This window comes from Erythranthe guttata, chromosome 6 (assembly GCF_056151865.1).
Source record: "Erythranthe guttata isolate IM_541 chromosome 6, IM_541, whole genome shotgun sequence".
Lineage (NCBI taxonomy): Eukaryota > Viridiplantae > Streptophyta > Magnoliopsida > Lamiales > Phrymaceae > Erythranthe > Erythranthe guttata.
In genome coordinates this window covers 17,492,833-17,517,762 of record NC_142538.1, presented here as the reverse complement: position 1 = coordinate 17,517,762, position 24,930 = coordinate 17,492,833, and the positions used below count along the sequence as shown (strand labels likewise).

General features: G+C 37.4%; 3 protein-coding genes across 3 annotated transcripts; 2 read left to right on the top strand and 1 right to left on the bottom strand.

Moving 5' to 3' along the window:
• Positions 1 to 17: 17 nt before the first annotated feature.
• LOC105955624 (phosphoglycolate phosphatase 1A, chloroplastic) lies at positions 18 to 3,627 on the bottom strand. Its single transcript, XM_012979386.2, has 11 exons — positions 3,046 to 3,627; positions 2,581 to 2,648; positions 2,344 to 2,436; positions 1,848 to 1,919; positions 1,689 to 1,760; positions 1,518 to 1,577; positions 1,384 to 1,436; positions 1,009 to 1,106; positions 661 to 760; positions 434 to 537; positions 18 to 319 (listed from the first exon to the last, which is right to left on the bottom strand). The coding sequence occupies exons 1-11, from the start codon at positions 3,326 to 3,328 to the stop codon at positions 213 to 215; spliced, it is 1,110 nt and encodes a 369-aa protein (XP_012834840.2). The 5' UTR covers positions 3,329 to 3,627; the 3' UTR covers positions 18 to 212.
• Positions 3,628 to 4,768: 1,141 nt separating this feature from the next.
• LOC105955625 (uncharacterized) lies at positions 4,769 to 10,382 on the top strand. Its single transcript, XM_012979388.2, has 2 exons — positions 4,769 to 5,663; positions 9,777 to 10,382. Exons 1-2 carry the CDS (start codon positions 5,053 to 5,055, stop codon positions 10,039 to 10,041), a joined length of 876 nt encoding a protein of 291 aa, XP_012834842.2. The 5' UTR covers positions 4,769 to 5,052; the 3' UTR covers positions 10,042 to 10,382.
• Positions 10,383 to 14,084: 3,702 nt separating this feature from the next.
• Positions 14,085 to 17,159, top strand: LOC105955626 (protein VERNALIZATION 3). The gene is made up of 4 exons (XM_012979389.2): positions 14,085 to 14,535; positions 14,640 to 14,701; positions 15,531 to 15,571; positions 16,681 to 17,159. Exons 1-4 carry the CDS (start codon positions 14,338 to 14,340, stop codon positions 16,902 to 16,904), a joined length of 525 nt encoding a protein of 174 aa, XP_012834843.1. The 5' UTR covers positions 14,085 to 14,337; the 3' UTR covers positions 16,905 to 17,159.
• Positions 17,160 to 24,930: the final 7,771 nt, after the last annotated feature.

Sequence of the window (24,930 nt, the reverse complement as noted above, 5' to 3'; positions counted from 1 at the left end):
TAACTAAAAACGGAATGTAAACTCGTTAAATAATATTTTTTTTAATTTATTTGTCGAAACAAAATACAATAAAAAATAAATCACCATTGTCTTCCAATGATCATAAGAAATAGAATTAGCAGTACAGAGATTTCTTAAATTTATCATCTTTACATACGAAAAACGATTGAGAAAAAACGTGCGATAAATTAATTGCCTGATAATAACAATTCTCATACAGTTGCAGCTTTGAGAGAGAGGAAATCAGAAATCTTGTTGGTGTAGAAATCTGGCTGTATGGCGTTTTCGGGATTTTGAAGCATAGGCAGAGACGTCACTCCTAAATAAAATTAAAAATAAAATTAAAAATAAATAAATCGACGATTCTTAAATGATGTAAAAGACACAATAATAACTAAGCTATTAGCAATTAGCATAAGATAATTTTATTTACCTGAAAGGACAAGAAGAGTCTTGCAACCGCCGTTTTGTCCGAAAAGAATATCGGTATCTAGTCTATCGCCAACCATGCATATCTGGGACTTTGAAATATTGAATCTGTTTCGGTTTTTTTTAGTAAACGAAGATGTTTGTTAAGATATTGCTCAGCCAAAATTTATATCATTATTATATTTTATTTTTAAATTGTCGTTTGTAACAATTAGAACAAGATAATCTTACTCATTTGCTAAATAGTCCATCATGAAAGTCGAGGGCTTTCCAACAACGAGTGGCTCCCGTTGAGTGGACCCACGCACTGCACCTACCATCGAACCACCACCTGCAAAAAAAAAATATCGCAGTTAATATTATTCGGAAAACTGGATTCGAATCGAACTCTTGCCTCAATGTGTCCGTGGCTAGTTATTACATGCTGTAATAAGGTTTCTGTAGTTTAATTAATTTACCGAAATATTTTTAAAATTGTTGTGGTAATTCAAATTCCTCTGTAGTTGAATTTATATAACGACTAATATAAATAATGCAATAATAAAATAACAAAAGAAAGGCGATCAAACAGAAGTGAACCTGCCCATTCTTGCGCATCGGTAAGATGAGTGACGGCATCACGGTTTGTAGCAATGAAAAGACAGCCCGGGTTTTCTCGTATGCACAAAGTTGCGTACCTTCATATAAAGAACATGTAAAACAAAAGGATTTTATTTGTTAGGCCTCGTTTGGTTGCCAAGATAAGATTAAATAATCTAATGAAACCCAATTGTATTATTGGACCTTGGAAGTTAAGCCATGATAGCATAATATTTGCAGGTCGACCCGGTAAGTTATTGGGGATACCAAACATCAAATAAAGTCCAATTATTTAGTTAATCATGGCTAATCTCCCCAACCAAACGAGGCATTAATGATATTATAACATAGAAGTGCATTATCAGTACAACTTACTGGATTTTGTAATAGTTGAAGTAACGATCGAATCCAACTACCACAGCCCCGACCTAATCAGAGAATCGACAATATATATTAATGCTTTTTAAATTTTCGATATAATTAAGAAGTATGCGAGAATGAATATGTACTTCTTCATCGTGCTCCATCAAAAAACCGGGTTTTAGTTCGATCTTTTTCTCACCGTCTACCTGCAAAATGCAAAAGAACAGATTCTTCGTTAATATACCAAAATATGTTATACTGGGTTTTTTTTAGCCGATATTTTTCAATCGCAATTTTATGTATTATTTATTACGTACCGGACCACCAATGTACTGAAATCCGGCTAACTCCAGCTCTATTTGGATTCCTTCCTCGCCAACAACGTACACCTGTACAGGCCGTTAATCGTGTAAAGATTTACACATGGTCAATTGATTCATCGATTTTATCAAAGTGTTTTATTTCCTAGTACATACCTTTTTATCTTTGGGGAAATCGATCGACTTTAAGTAAGCAGCTGCAGCAAAGGATGATGCAAATATTTCCTCCTGAAAAAATTCTTACCAGTTAGTGATACTTCCTTTTCCAGGAAAAAAAAGAGATGGGAAATTACAGTTTTCATCCCTCAAGTATGCACCAATTTCATATATGGTCCCCATGTTCACAAAAAACACATTTGGTCCCTAATATTCCAATAATTTAACACTTTTGGTCATTTCCGTCAATTTACCGCTAGTCCGTTAGTTAAGCTAGTGATGGGCACACGCTTGATTCCGTTAGTTTTAACGGGAGATTGACGGGAAGGACTAAAAGTGTTGAATTTTTGAAGCATAAGGGACCCAATATGTTTTTATAAACATGAGGGACCAAATGTGAAATCGGTGCAAACTTGAGGCAAACTTGAGGGATGAAAACTGTATTTTTCCCAGAAAAGGGAATTGAAAAATAAGAACAAAATTCCGATAAACCCACCTCACTGACATCAAGACCGAGTGATTCAAACTTCTTACCGTACTGTTTCCTCGATTTTGTCGAGTTATTAGTGACAAAAACCAACCGTTTTCCCTAAAACAGAGAAGCATTCAAATCCAACCATTAGCATTACCAAGAAACAATGCGCGGATAAGTTGATCGTGTGAATAAAAGATTCGATTACTCCATATATAACGAAATGTATCGAGAATCTCTAGGAAGTAATAAAGTGCTGACCTTTGATCGAAGCATGTCGAGAGTTTCCGGGACTCCATCTATCAGTTTGTCTCCCTTCCATATTACTCCTGTGAAAAATATTGAGCAGATAAGCATTCGGTATAAATTTATAGTAACCGTAATTCTTCGATAGAAAAAACAGAGGCATTGATTGATAAAGAAAGACGCCGGTTCATCGTAGATTCACAACCAACTCCGACGAATAAGGAGAGACCATCCGGCAATCTATTACAATCCACTAGGTTCTTCAACTAAACTTCATTGTTGCAGTTAGATCAATCTCAATATTATCCATGGCACAAAATCGACCAACAAGAAATGAGATAAACAATTTAAACAAAGCTTTTATTTACAGAAAACGGTATGCACACTGTTTCCAATACTCATTTAGACATTTCCACAAACAGGTAGAAGGCATACGATAACAACACATAGAAAAAAAGGGAAGTCGGGTAAAAAATGCACCGTCGCAGTCGAAAATGAAGGTTTCGACAGAGTCGATGAGCTGATCAGGGTCCTGAAGCTGCTGGGCAGAGGCGCGTGGGCTAACAACTCTCGAAGAAGCGGAGGAATCCATTTTTCTCCGTGTGGAACTCTTCTTACTGCAACTCCATCCAACAATGGGTCTGAGAGAATTGCAGAGTGATGGGTTGACTATAGAATTGATCTTCTTGGCGAAGTTTGATCTCAAGAACAGTGTGGAAGAAGATGAAGAAACTGCAGCTGCTGACAGTTTGCTAGTCAGCATTTCTATGGCGGAAGCTGGTTTTTTTAGTTGTTTCTGTTTTTTCCTTTTTCTTATTTTTTTTTCTTTTTTTCTTTTTTAATTTTTTAATTTTTGGGATTGGTTTTGGTGGTCAAGTTTTTATGTGGTTTGGATCATTGGTTTTAGTTTATGGGATGAGATGGAGAGATGAGTGGTTCATGATGCACTTTGTTTTATCCAATGTTTTGCAAGAATTGTGATTCTTGAATTTTTTAGGTTTGTTTAATTGTTTTTTTATTTATTTTTTATTTCTTTTGCATGTATGTTTTATATGGAAGGTCATGATTTAAGGGGTAACTGCAGTCTGCATATAAATCCTCTATAGATGTTTCATATGTATTACGGAAACGGAAACGGCGATACGGGTTCTAAAAATGGGGATACAGGAACCAGTGGTGAAGCGTATAAATATTAAAACTGTAGGGGTAGATTTATAAATATTCTATATAAACATATATAAGTTTTTTTTATATATTTCTTTAAAACATATGCAAACTAAATTTTTACTATCCACTATCAATTTGTAGTTGATCATTAAATCATATAAATAATTTGGAAACAAAAAAAAAAAATTCAAATTTTACTATTCTAACATGTTTCTAACTTTTCAAATATTACAAAATCGCTCATAAAGTGTCCGGCGAGTGTTTTCGAGTTTCTGACACAAAATGTTTTCGAAATGGGGAAATGTTAACCAATTAAAATTTCGGTGCTGCATAGTGACATGTTTCAAAAGCATATCATTTTATATTGCATATGTTTCACATACACGTCAATCCCTTTTTTGTACCCCTATATTATACAAAAATATATCATTTACCTTCTTGATGCATTGAAAACATAAAACACTCCCTGATGTCAATTTTTTTGCAAAACCTGCAAAGAAAACTGAAACCCATAAAATCTAAAAGAAACCCTAAATTTGAAATAAAAAAAATTAAGTTTTTCATATTACATCACAAAAACTCCAAAAGAAAGAAAAACTGAAAAGCCCGAAAATCTAACACCAAAATTGGAAAAAACCCTAATTTGAACGAATGCTAAAAATCATCAATAATCCACACAAAATTAGGGATTCTATCAAACATAAAGAGTGGTAAAAGAGTCATTGCACACTTAAATTTAACATCGTTAAAAGTCTGACCATTGATCATAAAAAACAGGGTGGCGTTTGATGTTTTCTATAGATTAGGGGTGTAAGTGATATATTTTGCATAGTGCAAGGGTGCAAAATGAATTTTACAATTTAATTATGGGCTGGAAATATTTATCTGGGCCTTACTTCATAGATGGCATATTTCTTATTATGGGTTTTGGGCCAAGTAATTAATGCAGTAATTATTTTATTTTCTTAAAACTTAAAAAATAAAAAATAATAAATTTTACATATATAAAAGGATTTGAAAAGGCAATTGTGGTCTTGAGTTAAGTAATTTGGTTTGCGTGTTTCAGGTCCAATTATTAATTTCGGATATTTGGGGGACCAAAAAAGAAACAAAAACAGAAACTACAGAAATTTGGGGAAAAAATCGAGAATTTAATTGTACCCGGAATCCACGTATCTGTACAACACGCAGCAGTAGTTGTACCTTTTCCAATCCCAATCAAATATATAAACCCTAATTGACAGCAACGCAAAATCATTAGCCAGTATACGAATTGCTGATACGGAAGAACCCCACTCCAATTGATTCTCTTCCGGTCTCATGCCCTCCGTCACCGGCACCGCCTCTTCCTCCGCCGCCGCCGCCTTCAGCCGCCAGAACCAACATTCCGTCGCCACCCACTCCGTGAAACCCGAATTCAGTCCCCTCACCATGCACACACCCGGCACGCTCGACCCGTCATCCGCCTCCTCCTCCGCCTCCGGCCCAATCCTCATCGACGGTTCCGAACACGACGCCGCCCTTTCAAAATCGGAGTTTCTGACCCGACCCGAAGTCATCAACCGCCGCGCCCGCAGAGTCAAGCAGCTCGCCCGAATTTACCGGGACCACTACTGGACGCTGATGGAGGAGCTTAAGTATAAGTACAGGAAGTATTATTGGGATTATGGAAAAAGCCCCTTTGTGGAAGATGAGGAGGGTGAGAGGATCAATCCGAACCGCGGGGAACCCGCTGCTGCTGCGGCCGCAGAGAATGTTGGTAATGGAAATTTGGGGGCGAATGGGGGCAGTTGTAGTAGTATTGCTTTGATTAGGTGTGGGGTCCATGGTTGCAAGGCGAAGGCTATGGCGTTAACGAGGTTTTGCCTTATGCATATACTGTCTGATTCCAAGCAAAAGCTTTACAAAGCTTGCAGTTTCTCCATAAAGAGGTTTGGTTTCTTTTCATCTCTCTCTCTCTCTCCCTTTTTTTTGGTCCAGAAAATGTTTGTTAATAATGTGGTACACTGTAATTTTGTATGTTGGCACTTGACGATTTTTAGTTCGTTATCATCTAGTAATATATTTTATATGATTGAAATATGCGATGGTTAAGATCACCGAGTGTTCTAGATGTAATCGAAACTGGCTGCACCAATTCGTGGTCGCACTATGATAATTTCTTTGCCCGTAATAATCTCATATGTCGTAGGGTGAGTGGTATTAGTATTGGAGAATCTCTATCCTTGAATAACTGCACTCTTGTCACTGTGCGGCATTAATTGGCTAGTAATAGTTATTAGCATGCCCGCCTCTTAAATATTACTCGACTGTATGTATGTGTGATGCACTATAAAGTGTTTTTATATTGTTCTAGAGTGAACCATACGGTAAGTATTCGTTATTCTTTACTTAATGTTGAAAACATATGAAGCAAATGTGGATATGGGTAGGTTTCTGGGGGGTTTTCTATCAAATATTGTTCTTTGGTTTGTTATAAAAGGGTTTATGAGTTTAGTATTTACTTTAACAAATAACTGTATTTGACTGGATAGAGCTTTGCTGAGTTACATCATTCTTAGTGCATGTGTGAATGAATATGCATGTTAACTTTTTAGGGTCTTGGTTCTTGTATCTTGGCGAAAATTTGTTCTCCGTATAAAGTACATATTCAAACCCTTTCTACTTTTAGTGTGTGATTATCTGAAAAGGGAGTCTGTTAAAACTTAAAAGAAGTTAAAGCTTACAGAGTTATAGGTAAAATTATTTGAAGTTTTACTCGAGTTGACAGGTACAGTTTCAATATATATACATATATACACATGTATGTATGGTGTGTGTGTGTGTGTGTGTGTGTGTGTGTGTGTGTGTATAATACTTAACATTTTCAGGTATGCATAACGTGTTTTTCCCATTGATGTTGCGTATTAATAATTTTGTGTAGTATATCATCTAGCCACTTTGATACATTAGCTAAGAAAACACATGCCATCAATGCATAGTTTCAAATTTGACCATTGTTCTTTAAGTTGAGAAACCTCTTGTGGCAACAGTTGAATACAATATTGTATAAAATGTATTCCTTCTGACATCAGTTGTTTCCAGCTTAAGAATGTAATAAACCCATAATTTAATGATGGTTTTGTTTCTCTTTTGCCTTTTTTGTTCTATGCTCTTGCCGGAGATTGTTGGGATGCGTTGGAAGTTCTCATTTGTTCCAAGTAATATGTTTCTTTTTGTTTGAAACACTGAACGAACTGCTAAATCTTCTGTGCTTTAACATGGATAGCCATATTTGAGGTAGTCTCATTTTTTGAATCAGGTTATAGTACTTGCTGCATTTAACTATGGTTTCGGGGACTTGAGTGCTTAAACTTGCGATCAACATTAATCTTAAGTTAGATTCAAAATTAAATTTCATGCAACAAGCTGAGTAGACATATTGTGATTATCTTCTACTACCAAAACCTCTGTGTGCTATCATCTTTCACTGGTCCCACGGGCGATATCATATAATGGGATGTCCTCTGTCTAGTTGTCAATTAAGAAATAAAGAAAAATAAAGGGATCTGTTTAGATAATAATATTTATGGTACTATCGACCCCGTTTAAGTGATTTTGTACAATTGGTTCTTAATTTTTTTTCGTTCAACTAGAGTGATGTATAAAAACCTAATTTACATCCTAAGACTCGAGCAGATCATCACTTTCATAAATTTGTTGGATGATGCTTGCAGTCACTCCAACTTTCAAATCGACTAAATAAGAATTATTTTAATTTCTCCAAAACATTGAGTAATCAAAATTATGGAATTGTGATAACTGATAATGCTATGCTAAATGTGTGCACCAAAAGCTGAGGAGTGAAATTGAAATATGATATGCATTCTTGGAAATATCCATCATGAGGTTTGACTAGTTTGGGTGTTACTATATTTAGTCTACATGGATTCATACCGGGATTATACTATTACTGCCGCCACTTCGACTCATGACTTTGGGAGATTCAGACATAATTGAAGTGGATTGCAGTAATCAAGTATGTCACGTGTTGAAAATGTTAATCAAGCTCTTTAAAGTTAGATTTAGTATCAAATATCAATTCATGGTTTATAATCCCAAGAGTGAGCACCTTTTTATCTTTCATTAATATTTTGGGCTCATAGGGTACAAAATACTTCCATTACTTTTTCGAAGGGTTTCACCCGATAAAAATTATCTACATGAGATTTTCCTTTGGCATGCAAGGTTAGAATTCTAGATCTTCATAGGAGACCTCACTTTCTGTCTAGGCTCAGCTAATCCTAGTATTTACCCATGTTCTATTTCACTAACTTCTCTCCAAGACAATGTCCAAAAATTCCAACTCTTGTGCATGTTTGAAATTTATTTGACAAGGAATCCAATATCTTGGAATGGCTATAGTAGCAATCACCATTCATCGAGGCTTTCCCCACGATCAAGTCATAAACTCCCTTCACCGTCCAGTACTGACCAAGCACCAGCCATCGGCCTCAATAAATGATTTCGTCGTTGAAGATGTCGTTGATCTTCAACGACTACTTTTTAAGTGTAAATATATCAAAAACTTTCACATTTATATTTAAAACTCTCTGTCGAAACACATTGACCTATAGCATTTGGATGAGTAATAAATTGTACTAGAAAATATGAAAGATACTTATATTGGTAGTTTTGTTTTGCTTGATCAAAAGCTCATTTATAAGTGATTCGTTAAGAATCAATCATTTAAAGTTGGTGTTCTATAGTACTTGACTCGATTTGGTATTCCGTGATTGACAATTTGAGTTTTTTGAGTTTATGCCATAAATTCAATTAAGCTTAAAAGCTAATAACTTGTCCTGATTTCATTGACTCCCTGAAATGTGCCGTATCTTTTGTTTCCTTGGTGAAATTTATGTTTGTATTCTTGCGCTATGAAAGATTCTGTGTTAGTTTACGAATGTAGCATATACACGTGTGCGTGCTGGCAATATTACCCTTTGTGGATTCCACGTGCCGTTTCTATACCTAGACGCTTTTTAGGTTTAGATGATGACATGTGTAGTTGTTGTACTGCAAAAAGTAATAAAGTTTTCCTTTCGGAAAAAAAAATTATTGCGTGCGCACCAAGATGTATGTAATCTGTTTATGCCAGCACATATAGCATCTCAAAATGCATTAGAAATATACTAGATAGAATTGTTCCTTACTATATTAAATGGTAAATTTCAAATACTACCCTTGAGATTTGACCTGGTTGCAAATAAACTAAGTTATCCCCTTACGATTTGTCTTTGTTGGACAAATAACCCCCTCAGAGGGTGCAAATTAGAAAAAAATGTCAGTGGGGAATTTGCAAGTTAAATCGGGTCTTTTTGTTTTTATATGCAGCTTAAATATCAATTTTATTTTTTGTCGTCTTTGTTCCTAATCCTTTTTAGGCTGCTTTTAAAGCTTCCCATCTTAGAAATAATTTAGTTTCCTTTTGAATTCTCCGACTCCAAATAAGTCGGTTCTCCTAATCTGCTTCCACAGGAATATCCCGAAAAGATTTAGCTTAGGATATATTCATTTAATCTTTTCGTTGTCGAACATTTTATTTGGTATTTAGGACATTGTATCCCGAGATCAGAATCAGTTATCAATTTATCATGATAGTAGAAGCTGATTCTTTCTTATCCTTGTGTGTGTGCTAAACTTTTTGTAGTTGAGTGATTGTTTTGTCTATTTTAATATGCCACTAATTGCTATTAAGCATCTCACACTCTTTCTAATTAGGATTGACACGAGTTTTTATTTTTATTTTTTTGTTCCTTTTTTTGCACACGTGGATGTATTTTACATCGGTCGGATAAGTGTGTTAATACTATTTTGTTCAAGGATTCTCCTTTTCGACCTTGTTAGTTTATCTTGAATAAAGTGCTTAAATCTAGAAAATAACCTCAGATTCCAGTGACACGTTCATTTATTTGCTGTTGCGTTTACGTACACATATTTATATTTTCTCTACTGAAATTAATATTTTTTTTTTCCGTTTTTGTTGTTTTCTTGTCTCGTGTCAGTTCAACTACAGGACCTATACTGTGTGGAAAACCGATACTGAGGTCAACCGTTCCTTCTTATTGCCATAGCCATTTCCAAAAAGCCGAAAAGCATATGGCCCGTGCTCTCAAGAAGGCTGGTCTAAGCGCCACTTCAACAAATAAGCACGCTCCTAAATTCCATGTCATCGTTACAGAGTACGTTCGGCAGATCCAGCAAAAGAGACGAGCTGCACAAAGGGCAAATCTGGAAAACGCCGAAAATAAGGAGGAAAACCGTTCTTGATAACATGCTCCTCTTTGCTCGTTGCAAATATGAAATATGCAGTAGGTTGATAACATTCTTTTATTCCTTGAGCCAAAACAATCGGAGAAGCTGCAATATTTCCGAGCAAGAGATGAACTTACTAGAGACTAGATAAGCTAAAAACAAAAAAGTAGATATTCGTCGAATAACTCAATCTTGACAATGAGGCTTTTAGCATTTGGTAGATGAAAATATATCTGTACACATTAGAGTTTGCCATTTTGCTGCTTTGGTTTTATCTCTGAATTCTTTCGTTCGACTCTGTAGTTCGATTGTCTGAGAAAAATCTTGCCCATGTTCAATATAGACAGCTCGATTTACTGTGTCTGTGTGTGTGTAGTTTTCTTTGAGTGTGTACAAAGTCACTTGTAAAACAGGTTTTGTTTGTGCAGAAAAAGAAGAGGAAGAATTGAAGTTGGATTTCTTTCTGACCTTTGGAAGTTTTGTTTGGCCAAACTTTACAAGTGAAAATTACCATCCTACCCTTTATTTCTGACCTTGACCTTAGTAATCAACGTTAGGTATCAAAACTCCTAACGAGGATCTCGTTCGACAATTAACGAAAAAAATCCCTCAAAATTTTTATTAGATCCATAGTTTTCAATCGAAATGCAAAAGGATCGACACTTTTTATTCCTTTTTTTTTTCTTTTCTTCGCCTTTTCTTTTTCAATTTTAACCGTAAGCGATAATACAAGATTCGAAAACATTTATTTTTTCATTATTTTCTGAACGAGGGTCAGAATCTGGTTAAGATTCAACCATTCGATAAACTTCCATTTCTATTACAACTTTGCATCCACACCACTCCCTTTTTATTTATTTTTTAAATATAATTTTTTTAATATTCCATGGGATATAAATAGAATTTTCATTGCTACTTATTACATCTTTTCTCCTGAGGATAAAAAAGTGAAAAGCTTTTTACTTTGCTTTGATAACTACGTCCTGAACTAAGCAATGTTTTGAAAACCGGACAAGCTATTGTGTTACGATTAGACCGATTCAACTGGGAACCAACCGTTCATACTTACTTTTTTTTACACACACAACATATCAACACACACATACCACAACGAATCATTTCAAATATTATTGAAATTATAATAAAAAATAACATTTCTTCCAATTTCAAAAAAAAAATTGATTTAATTTTTTTCAACTGGACAGTAAAAAGACGCCGTTTTGGCCATTTTATTTGTTTTTTTTAAAGCACAATTTTGGGGGGAAAAACTCAATTTTCACACCCATTCCGATATTACGGTTCAGCCGGTCAAATTAGACCAGAGACTAGAATCAAGCAATGAGGAACCTTCATCAACTTGAAATTATATATATATATTATATATTGTTTATATACCTAAGATATGCAAAAGGGCTTGCAAAATTGTCCTAGGTTGTGTTTTATTTTTTAGCCTTTTTCTTCACAAAAAGTTTAAAACCTTTATATACATAATACATATAATATATGAATGGAAGAATATATATATTATATACATACATACATGGCGAAAATGAAGATTCTGCAAACAACTTTATTCCTATATCTCAATTATATATATTGTGAAATCTTTATATTTGTTAAAGTTGGTGTGGCTATGGAGTACCCATATATATATATAGCTTCTCTTTGTATGGTCGGCTTTCTTCGACCAATCAGAATTCATTATCTTATTCTCTTAGGACAATGATTTCATAATTGAATCATTTTTTGTGGAACACAGCATATATGCATTTTCTATGTTGCCATTCCCCATATACTCTCTCTCTCTCTCACACACACACACACACTATGCATGTCACTAGCCACGTAGGACAGCCATAGGTGACGGATGTGACTACATTCGGCTCAAAGGTAGAAACGGTGGAAATCTAGCCACATGGCATGGACTGAAGGAAGACCTACTAATTACGACTCAAAAAGAAGCTTCACACACGCGGGCCCTCTCCATCGAACCGGCTCAGTCCGCAAAGAATGAGGTTGCTCATCCTCAACAGACAAGCACAACTCGAAGTAATTATCACATCACTCCCACGAGCGATCTGACCGTAGACATAGCAGGGGTCCTACAACCCCATCCCTACGACATGTATAAATACAATATTGAAGAACAAGAAAGGACCCATGCATGTAGGGGTGGTAAACGAGTTGAGCCGCTCGTAAGCTCGATGAGCCGGCTCGAAAAAAGCTCGAACTCGAACTCGAGAAGAAAAAAATAAACCCGATGAGCTCAAGCTCGGCTCGTTCACACCCCTAACCACGTATATTATGAATACGTACTCATTTTCCATACATCTCTAAAAGTACAATTAGATTGTATATCCACGACTTCGACTTCAACTAATTTTACCGTTGGAGTGTTAATAATAGTTTCTTCCAGTCACAACGTGGCAAAAACCTATATATTAAAAATTATTTCGAAAATTTCATATTTCGCTATATTAATAAAAGTTTACTAATCACGATTATATTAATTTATAAATTAAAGTTTACTTTGTAGCTAGGGTCTGCATGTACGTTTGATGAACCATTTTTTATTGATTTTCTTTTTTTTTTATAAAGAAATTCTCATTATATTGAAATTCTATTTTTTTTAATTGAATTTCATAATGAATTAAAATGGGCCCCATTAATTTTGACCCTTTTTTCATCACTTTATTCTTATTGTTGTACACCATATAAAAGATTGTGTGATTTTTGTGGTGAAGAATGAAAAGTTGCACTTGGGAATATTATCTATAGAAATAAATTCCCAAATTCAATTGTATACTTCTAATTCACCTTTGTGTCAATTGGTCCCATATGAAGTCATATCTTGCCCCTTTTTCTGCTTACATCCAGATAATCCACTTTTATTCCTGCTTTTAAATTAATCAGTGTATAACACATATACGACTAAAACATCATGCAATTCAAGAAAATAATTAATAAAATTTTGAAACATTTTTTTAATTAAATTCCAAAAAGTAGTACTAGCAAATTCTTGGTGTCCTATTTTATCGGAATAAATCTGGCTTTGTAGTACTCACACCATTGATCTGCACATAATAACACACACTTATGTGTATGTGTGTTTTGTGGGTTTATTTACGTATATAGATCTACGTTCTAAAACTACGTGGTGTATTTCACCACATGTAGGATCTCGATCATAAGATTATAGTCATTGCATAATTAAGGGGTTTTGGGTGATCAATTAATTAATGCATAGAGGGAACGATATATAAAATTCTAGCTATGTTCGTCTTTAATCTGCTTTCTTAGTTAATTTAGATAATTTCAGTTATTTAGCTATAATCAAGAAACACAATATCAGCCGATCGACGCTGGACTGATAGGATCTTAGTTGCGCCGGGACTTAATTAGAATTATACAGCGCTTTAATTTTTTGATATATATTCCTTGTAGACACGACATCCGACTCTCTTGATCAATCTACACTATTAGTAGTACTTCTTTCGATACATGCAATTGCATATGTGTTTTGACCAAACAATTCACACTACAAGAAAAACATGGAGCTAGTGATGCCATAATTGTGACACTATATATCAAAAATTGTGTATATATATATATATATATATATATATAAAACAATATATCATTATAGTATTGATACACTGATATATACCTTATTAGTAAGGTACGATCGTAGTGACAACGTTGTTTGCCGCCTAATCATGTGAAAATTAATGTTGTCGTCGCTAAAAAAGATTATTTCTTGCAGTGGCAGATCAGTACGTAGTACGTAGAACAAATTAGACATAGATAGAAACTATTACAGATGAGTAATAATAATAAAAATGCATGATATAATATGATCATTGTAAGTTTGAATTACAACATTAGTATAATTTGATGGGCCGAATTGGAAACCAACTTTCCTAGTAAATATACGAATCAATCAAAAAGTACCTTATGTGGGCCCACCCCCAAAAAAGAAATAAAAAAAATCTACCTGTGCATAAAGCAAAGGACACAGACAACATTATGTGTGCATGGTAGTGTGCATGTGTGTGTGTGTGTGTGTGAGAGAGAGAAATCTAGAGAGAGAGAGAGAGAGAGAGAGAGAGAGAGAGAGAGAGAGAGAGAGAGAGAGAGAGAGAGAGAGAGAGAGAGAGAGAGAGAGGGTAAATCAATGGGGTTTGAAAATCTATAAATAGCTCATGTAAGTACATGCAGAAATAATATACATACTTAGAGAGAGAGAGAGAGAGAGAGAGAGAGATAGATAGATATATAGTAGGTAGAGAGAGAAAGAAGAAGGGAATTGGAATGCCGCGAGATAGAGATCCGCTGGTGGTGGGAAGGGTGATCGGAGATGTGTTGGAGCCGTTCACAAGATCGATAGGACTGAGAGTTGTTTACAGCAGCAGAGAGGTCAACAATGGCTGCGAGTTTCGCCCTTCTCAGATAGTTAACCAACCTAGGGTTGAAGTTGGTGGCGACGACCTCCGCACCTGCTACACTCTCGTACGTATATATCTGTATCTATATATCTTTGTGTTGTATCTATCTGTATCTACATGTACGTATTATATTATATATATGCTGTACTGATGATCGAGCTGATGCAGGTTATGGTTGACCCTGATGCTCCAAGTCCTAGTGACCCTAGTCTTAGGGAATACCTTCACTGGTGAGTTCCTTAATTATTATCTCGAAAACCCGATACCTGAAACCCATTTTCGGTTTTCGTTTTTGGTTTTGGTTTTGGTTTCGATTTTCAGTTCAGTTCTGTTCCGGGTTTTCGGTTTTCGGGTTTTAGCGTTTGGTTTTGGTTTCGATTTCAATTTTCAGTTCACTTTCACTTTTTGTTTTCGGTTCAGTTTTCAGTTTTTTTAGTTCGGTTTCGGTTTCTTTTACGTGTTATTCGACAATTTACCCGACCCAGAACAAAAAACCGTCTGATCCCGAAATTAGTCAGCCAAATTTTGGATTATATATATATATATATATATATATATATATATATATATATATATATATATATATATATTTATATATATATATATATATATATATATATATATATATATATATATATATATATATATATTGGTTTTAGACTTCTGAATAAACATAAAACGCCAAAGAGGTTAATATAGTTGTCCAGTAGGTTTCTTTCTTTTTTTTAGAAAATTAAATAAATAAAAAGAAAATCAATTTCTTGGGCAGTGAAAAATTAGAAAAATGATTTTATTCTCCAAAAAAGCATTGAGACAAAATTAAATAATTATTGTGTTGGTAAAAAAAAATCTCCTTGACTGATTGATTTGCACGTGTCCTTGAAATAGTGATTCTGTAGCCGTACTAGGTTTTTTTTTTTTGTTTCTTGATTTTTCTGGTCCTATTTATTCACTGTCCTATTATATTCTAAGTTAAATTAAATATTAAAAATATTTTTTTTTGTACTTTTAATACTTAATTCTGTTAATTAACTTTAATCTCACTAATTCTCAATTTAGGCTCGTGACAGATATTCCTGGAACAACTGGAGTAACCTTTGGTGAGTTCATAATCTTGCACATACCTTTTCATTATATATATATATATATATATATATATATATATATATATAATAGTGAATTCTCAAATTATTTCCACAAATCTAGCTAGACTTGCTTCAATATATATCGGTCTCGAATTTTGTGTTTAAACTTGATTTGATTACAAATCGAATTTAGCTGAAGCAATCATTAATCGAATCGGATATGAATCGAGCTCGAATTAAGCTAATTTTGTATTTTATTTCAAACGGAGAACAAAAATTGTTGAAATTGATTTTTTATATTAAGGTTAGGTAAAATTATGAAAGAATCCCGTTTAAGTAATTACAATCACCGTTCAACTACGTATTGTCTTATATATTCATTTTGAATGAATGTTTTTTTTAGTAAAAAATATATAGTTGAGAGATTGTTTTAATTACGCTAAGATGAGGGTTTACTTTCGTAATTTAATTTTACCTTAAGGGTTGACGAATTGTGTATCTTAATTTGATTTTCAATTCTCTCTCTCTCTCTCTCTCTCTCTATATATATATATATATATATATATATATATATACTAAAAAAAAGTCAAAATTCTCTTTATGTCATTCATTTATAATTTTTATCCCAAACATGATTAAGAACCACTACACAATAAATGTTTAGGATGACATAAGATATTGGTGGACAAGGTATATTTCTCCCACTAATTATTATTATTATTATTATTATATTATTATTTTTTATTTTATTTTCCTAAGTGGTCACGTTTATCAATTTCTTTTTCATCCTTAACGTGTCGAAACATAAAATAGGTTTGAATAAAGAGGACCTTTTAAATCAATTTGATTGGTCAATTCATCAGTCAAAATCAGATAATGCCATGTGGCTACTAATTATTCTTCTTCCTAAATCTTACCCCTCTAGAAACTACGTCGTTTTCTTCAATTTGTGGGTTTCTTTTTTCTTGGACCAAAAGGAAACAGAAAATCACTTTTTTTTTTTTTTTTTAATGGTGCTATGTGGCTTTTACTTTTATCTTTTTATTAAATTTTTATTTTATTTATTTTTAACTATCTATTACATTTTAGTTAATTACTCCCTATATTTTTTTTGTTCAATGTAGGGCAAGAGATAGTTTGTTACGAAAATCCACGGCCTTCGATGGGCATCCACCGCTTCGTTTTCGTGTTGTTCCGCCAATTAGGGCGGCAAACGGTGTACGCCCCGGGGTGGCGTCAGAACTTCAACACTAGGGATTTTGCTGAGCTGTATAATCTCGGTTCTCCGGTGGCGGCTGTTTATTTTAACTGTCAACGGGAGAGTGGTACCGGTGGAAGGAGACGATGAATGAATTAATTAAAAAGAAATTGGGACCTATATAAAGCCTAATTTAAATGTGTTTAGTTATGTGGGAAAAAAATATGTCACGTGGAAGTTTGCATATGCTAAGAATTGGGGTATCGTGTGGGGTTGAAATGTAATGTAATGTAATCTACTTTTTTCTAGTTAGGAGTTTGATTTTGAATTTTCTAGAGGATGTTTGTAATGAATAAATTTGATGAATAAATAAAATGATCTCCATGGAGTTAGGGGTATTTATGACTTAGTTACTTATTTATAAATTTAATATAATGTCCATATAGTCTTGATAGTGATTGTATATAGTCTTGATAATTACAATCACGCACCTGAAACTTTGTTAGAAATCTAATAGAATAGTATATTGGATAAGTTATTCCGTTAGAATTCTAATAAACTATTAGTTTCCGCCTTCCGGTAGTGGTGGAGATAACGTAAAACTAGGCGAGTGATATGACTCTCCTAATATTTTTTAAAAATCATTATTATTTAGATTTATAAATTTTCGTCTATGGTAGCAGCATAAATGACCCCGCGGGAAACAAAAATAGTACACATTGGTCTCTAGGACATGAAATTTTGGCTTCAATAATTGTTGCAGATGTGTGGTTGTAATTGTCAATACCATGGGAATCTTAAAATTAGTTTAGCATACATCAAGGTTGTAAGTGTAATTTAAGCCACCAAAATATAATTGTGTATACGTAAGTATAACTAAATTCATCTTTGTCATTGGTGATGTCATATCAATGACAATGTTAGTGATAATAAGCCACGTTTTATTTAATGTTAATTATTATAATTAATGGCAATTGTCTATAGCCTCTTATTTCATCTTTGATCTAATTTGTTAGATGAATATAGGATTTAGGGGATAAACAAAATAAAATAAAATAAATTATTACGAAATAAACAAAATAACATAAAATGATTAACAAATCTCACTTATCATTCTTTGTTTTTTTTCTCATTGATTATCACGTGACTTTCTCTCTCCTCCATTCGTTCAAATAATAATCATACCCAAAGTTAGGAAAAGCTTTTTCCGCCCTCTTCGTCTTCTCGACCGAAAGGGTGCTTTCCGGCGGCCATTCCTCCTTCTCCGTTGATCGGATTTCCTTGGTGGCAACACCATTCGATTCGTCTCATCGGCGCGCTCACATTGAGGGTGATTTTGTAGGGTTTGGTCTTCGGGTAAGGGAGTTTCGTTTTTGCCTTCTCTTTCGTTTTTCAAGGTCTTGTACGTGATTTCAACGGTGCTTGTGTTTTTGATCGTTTGTTGTTTGTGGATCGGCCGGATCTACGATTTGGAGAGGATTGGCCACGTCCTAGAGGTAACGGCGTGGGTTTTGGAGGGTTCTCCGTAGGATTTTGGCTGTACGTTCATTGACGGCCATTGTTTCCGATCGGGGGAGGACAGCCGGTGGTAGGGTTCCGGCAGAGTTGACGGCTAGGGTTTTTTTCCAAACCCTTGATGGCTAGGGTTTCTTGGCCGGCGTAGGGTCGCTTGGTAGGGTTTGTTGGCCGGTGGTGGGCGGCTAGGGTTTCTCGGCCGTTGTGGGGGGCTAGGGTTGCTTGGTGGGCTAGGGTTTCTCGGCCGTTTTGGCGGCTAGGGTTTCGTGGCCGGGTTTGGGGGCTAGGGCTGCTATGAGGGCTTGGCGGCTAGGGTTTGGGTAGGGTGTTACAAGGGGCTAGGGTTTGGCGGCCGCAATGGCTAGGAAGAAGACCGGAGGTGCGGTGGGTGACAAAGGAAAAGGACCGGCCGGTGTGGGGGTAGGTAAGATCTCGGCCGTGGCCGGGAAAGGGAAAGAAGTGATCGGTGTAGGGGAAGGCAAGGTCTCGGCCCCCGCCAATGCGGTACCGGTAACAACTCCGATCGAGAAGACGTCTACATCCTCGATTCGACATGCCGAAACATCAATGGCTGGTGAATTTCGTGGATCCACAAAGGGGCTACACTCTGGCGATGGCGAACGTTTGAATTGGACTCAATTCTTCAAAGGCAACCCGCCACCACCGGAGGATTTAGCGTTGGACTCCGTGAAAGGACTCGATGACTCGAACGTCCTCCGTTTTGACGAATATGACGAGACAGACTGGGGTACGAAGGGTGTGTTCTTGGCTGTGGCATATTTCCCGGGGAAATTCCCCGGAGTTGAAGCCATTCGTGCAATCAAATCGCCATGGGAGGTCCCGGTGAAGTTTCAAATTCACCCTACGGGGTGGATTGTGTTCAAATTCACATCGGACCAAGATCGGATGAAGGTGGTGGAGTTGGGGAAATTCGAACATGGTTTGGCGACACTTTACATTCGCACCATGCCGGAATTTTTCAATTTCGACATCAATGACATGATGTTTGTACCGGTTTGGGTGATCATACGCAACATCTCCGCGGAACTTTACAACAAAAAGGCGTTGAGTAAGATCGCTCAGAAGATAGGTAAACCGGTCCAAATGGACAAAGTTACGAGTGAGATGGGGAGGCTAGGTTTCGCTCGGCTACAAGTGGAGGTGGACGCCTCGAAACCCTTACGACGATCTCTCACATTGATCAATGCGAAAGGCAAAAGCTATGAGGCCCCAATCGAATATAGCTACGAACCGGTGTTTTGTTCGAAATGCCAAACCCTTACGCATAAGACAGATCAATGTAGAGCGGAGGCGGTGTTGAAGCGTGGACGAAGCCGGAAGCCAAAACCGGTGGTGAGTGTTGCACAAGATCCACCGGTGACTACGGTTTGGGCCGGTAAAAGGACGGTGCTCGTGGAGGATCCGGGGCTGGAAAAGGAGGTGGAAGCCGTGGATGTGGAGGATGGAGTTTCGGAGGATGGTTCGACTGAGTGCTATGCAGCGGATGACGAGGATCGGGGCTCATTGGTGGAGTTTAATGCCCTAGACTCTCCAAAATCCCCGGGAACAACCCCCAAGTCGAGGATCACAACCAAGAAGAAGCATCTTCCACCGGATGCGATCTTATTGCCCAAAGAGGGTGAATCAGGTTCGGTGGCGGAAATTGAGTCCAAGTTTGTGCGAGAGGAGTGTGATGATGCGGAGCCGCGGGGGGGCCTCAAACCCCCAAAGACGAAATGATTGTGGGGTGTTGGAACGTTAGGGGGTTGCTTAACTCCCTCACGCAGAAGGAGGTCGTGGACCTCATTGGTAAGCACAAACTCTCGGTTTGTGGCTTATTGGAGACGAAGATTTGGGACCCGGGAACGCTCAGCTCTATCATGGATCGGCGGTTCCGGCATTGGATGAACATCAATAACTTTCACCTCCACACGGCAGGCCGGATCCTCGTTTTATGGAACCCGGACGTGGCTTGGGTGGAAGTTGTTGATATGACGTCGCAGGTGGTCCATTGCAAGGTAACATGTATGGTCACCCAACGGCTATGCTATGTTAGTTTTGTTTATGGACTATTTACACCGGTTACGAGACGGCCGTTGTGGCAATCGCTAGTGGAGTTTGGGTCGAGCATCACCGAGCCGTGGCTATGCATGGGCGATTTCAATGTGGTCCTCAAACCTGAAGAGAAGTCGGGGGGTAACTTGCTCACCCCCTACTTGTTGAATGATATACAGACGTGTTTTCGACAAAGCGAACTAGAGGATTTACCCTCAACGGGCTTTCAGTACACGTGGACGAACCATACAGTGTGGAGCAAACTTGATCGTGCGCTTGTCAACCAAATGTGGCGCGACGTTTTTGAGGGCAGTTCGGCACAATTCCTACCGTTTGGGGCGGTGTCGGACCACTCTCCGGTTATAGTGCAATTGGGTGGGACCGAACCCCCGGCATCTCGGCCATTTCGGTTTTTCAACATGTGGACCCTGCACGACGATTTTCAACGTGAAGTTAAGGAGGTATGGACGGCAAGTTACCGGGGCAGGCGTCAATGGGCCGTTTGCAAAAACCTCATGGCCCTTAAGCACCCACTTAAGCGTTTCAACCGGCATGAGTTCGGGCATATATCTGAACGGGTGAAACGTGCGGGAGGTGAGCTCGAGGAAATTCAGCAAATCTACCACAACGACCCCCATAATGAACAACTGTGTGGGGAGATGTTGGCTAAAGTGGAGAAATTTCGCTTCTTGGCGAAAGCAAAGAAGAGTTTTTTCTACCAAAAGGCGAAACTTCACCATTTACGAGATTCGGATCGCACGACGAAATTTTTCCATGGGATTGCTAAGCGTAATGCAAAACGGAATGATATTGTAGAGATTCGTAAGGAGGATGGTTCGTTCACTACCTCAAGGGATGAGGTACTGGGAGAATTCGAGACCTTTTATCGAAATTTCTTGGGCACTCGAACTACGTGCGAACCGGTTGACCCCCATGTTATTGCCACGGGACCGATACTAGGTGAGGAGGATCGGGAGGGGCTGATTCAACCGGTGACAGGGGTGGAGATTCGGGAAGCTCTATTTGACATCGCTGACGATAAAGCACCGGGGCCGGATGGGTACACGACCCTCTTCTTTAAGGCGGCATGGTCAACCGTGGGACCACTCCTTACGGAGGTAGCCTTGGAGTTCTTCCGAAGCGGCGAGTTGCTTAAACAATGGGATAACACGGTCTTGGTCTTCATACCAAAATCAGCCCATGCTGAAACGGTGGGTGACTTTCGGCCTATTGCTTGCTGTAATGTCATTTACAAGGTGATCGCGAAGGTAATTACGAAACGAATTGAGAAGGTGTTGCCCTCTAATATAGATCGGGCCCAATCTGCTTTCGTGAGTGGGCGATCTATAACGGACAATATACATATGGTGGAGCAACTTATGAGGGGATACGAACGCAAACGGATCTCTCCCCGATGCATGATCAAGATGGATTTACGGAAGGCCTATGACTCCGTAAATTGGGATTTTTTGCGTTTGATGTTGGTGGGGCTAGGGTTCCCGGACTTGGTGGTTCGATGGATTATGGAGTGCGTGACATCGGTCTCATATACGGTGTCGGTTAATGGAGTGACAAAGGGTTTTTTTCCGGGGATGAGAGGACTTCGTCAAGGGGACCCGTTATCACCTTACCTCTTCGTGATATGTATGGAATATCTCTCGAGATTGCTGCACGTTCGTTCGATGGAGCAAGAGCTCAATTTCCACCCGATGTGCCACGTTCACAAATTGACGCATCTCATTTTTGCCGACGATTTGATGCTTTTTTCGAGAGGCGATGTAGCTTCCTTTCGTACGCTTGCTACCACGGTGCTTGAGTTTGGGCGAGCATCGGGACTCCTAGTGAATAACCTGAAGTCGAACTTATTCCTTGCCGGAGTTCATGTGGCCGACCGTACATCGATTGAGGAGGAATTTCGTTTTGCCACCGGAACCTTCCCATTTCGATACTTAGGTATTCCGCTCGCTGCGTCAAAACTTCGAGTGCTGAATTACCAACCTCTTTTGGAAAAAATCGAGCATGCCATTGGAGTTTGGAAGGGTCATACGCTATCGTACGCTGGCCGATTGGAGATCTTGAAGGCGGTAGTTCAAGGTACGTGTTGCTATTGGCTTTCGATTTTTTCGATCCCGATTACGGTCATTGGATACATTGAAGACATGGCTAGGGATTTCTTGTGGGGTACGGCCAAACCAAAAGTAGGTTGGGAGTATTTGTGTAAACCGAAGACCGATGGGGGGTTGGGGCTTCGGTGTTTGCGCACGTGGAATCGTAGCTTGCTAGTGAAGGACCTATGGGACATCCACCTGAAAAAGGACTCCCTATGGATCCAATGGGTTAACGAGTTCTACCTCAAAGGCACGGCCGTGTGGGAATGGCAACCGTCGTCGACTTCACCCCCGTACTTTAAAAATATTTGTCGAATTCGGGATGAAATCGTGAGCAAGGCGGGGTCCATTCCATTGCTTCTTGCTCGAATGGAGACGTTCTCGAGCATGGGGAAGATTACTGTTGGACGGGTCTACGACTGGATTAGGGCCCCTACCGGGGGGCCACCATGGGGCCGACGGATTTGGGACCACTCGATGACTCCCAAGCATTCTTTCATTCTCTGGTTAGCGGCCCTTGATCGGTTGCAAACCCTTGAACATGTGGCGAAATTCGAGATTGTGGAGACGACTTGTGTGATGTGCGGAGCGGGGAGCGAAGACCGTGAGCACTTATTTTTTCGGTGCAGCATCTCGAGAGAAGTATGGGACCGCATACGTGTATGGTTGGGGATCTCACAAAGACCAACTACGCTACGGGCTGCCCTGAAGTGGCTCGTAAAGGATGTCAAGGGTAAATCGTACCGAAGCAAGACGAGGAGATGTGCTTTGGCGAGTGTTGTTTATCACATTTGGGAAGCACGGAATAAACGGAGTTTCGACATGACGGAGACAACGGTAACCGCCCTTACTCGGAGGATTCAAACCCACGTTTACTCAGCCATGTTTATGCATTATCCGGAACTGACGACCAGCAGTGGAGGCCGGTTCATGATCGGCCAAATTGACGCCAACTAGGGCTTGGGGGCTAACCCCAACCGATATTTTCTCTTTTTATGACTTTGATCTTTTTATGGTTTTTATGCTTTTCGACAGCTTATAGCTATCCATTAGTGCCTCAATTCCCTCGGGTATGCCCGTTGTAATTGTCTACGACTTTTTTTTGATTTATACTATTTACATCTTCAATCAAAAAAAAAAATATAATCATAATTGTACCAATAAATATGTAGAATATTTTACCGGATTATAATTATTGAACAAAGAAATTGATAGTTCATAATTTTATATCGAGTTTAATCCTTTTATATTTGATTTGTTGCATATGAGATTTTCAAATAGATTTCTAAAATTGAAGAAATTGTCAATCGTACAATAACTAGTATTATATACCTTTTGCGCTGTAGAATCTAAAAAACACAATAATATATTATATTTCTCATTTTGCAAAAAAATACATTAAGGTTTTCATTTTATAGATAGTTATTTTTAAATTAAAACAAGAGAAATTTTGACTTGATAGAGTAACCGACGAACAATTGGTATGGTTGCAATCTGGCTAAACTTTAGGGGTAATTTAGTCTTTTTCAGTTTTCAATTCAAGAGGGTTATGTGTCTAATTTCATACCATAAGGCTGGCATGTCCAAAATGTCAAAACCACAGGGGTTATGTGCCTAATTTCAAACCATAAGGGGGTAATGTGCAAAATTTCCAAACCACAAGGGGGTTAAGTGCTATTTACCTTAAATAATATTGCTCTTGATATTTTTAAAAGTTAACAAAAAAATAGAAATAATAATAATGCATAATGTTGTATTATTAAGCGCCTAAATGGGCCGAGAAGCAACTGGTTCGGGCCAAGCTCTTTATTGGGCCGGTCTATTGATAAATAACAAAAAATACCCCCATCTACTCTTAATTACCAAAACCCCCTGAGGTTTGTTTCCATCTTACACCAATCCCGTACAGTTTGACTTTTCACGGCTTATTTTTTATTTCAGAAAATAGACTTTTTCACAACTTCAGATACTTTCTTTAATTTATCACCTATTTAACATAAGGTATAATAGATTGTACACATTTTCTTTTAAAAAAATTGGAGGTGTTAATTTAGCCTAGTTCAGGAGGGTTTTCGGTATTTATATGAAATATATTTGTATGAGCATACATAAAAATATATAATTTACATGTACATGATAATTTTATTAATTTACATTTTTTTTGTTTAATTTATTGTGGTATACTTTTTAGGGCAAATTACAAGGATCCGAGGGTAAGGTTAATTACGAAAAAACCCTCACTCATTCATTGTTGGTGTAATTACTACCATCCCGTGAAACTAACAGGTTGCAAAAAATCCTAAAAAAATGTAGTAACTATCTAAAATACCTACGTGTTAAAATAATTAAGTAAAAGAGAAAAAAAGTCTTAATTGAAATTTTGATTTTCTTACATTTGGACCTCATGCAGTGTAAAAACTTACACATAACCTTTTATGACCCAAAAAACAGCTAACTAACAGTAAATAAAATAAAAAATCTAAAAAAAATTAGAATTG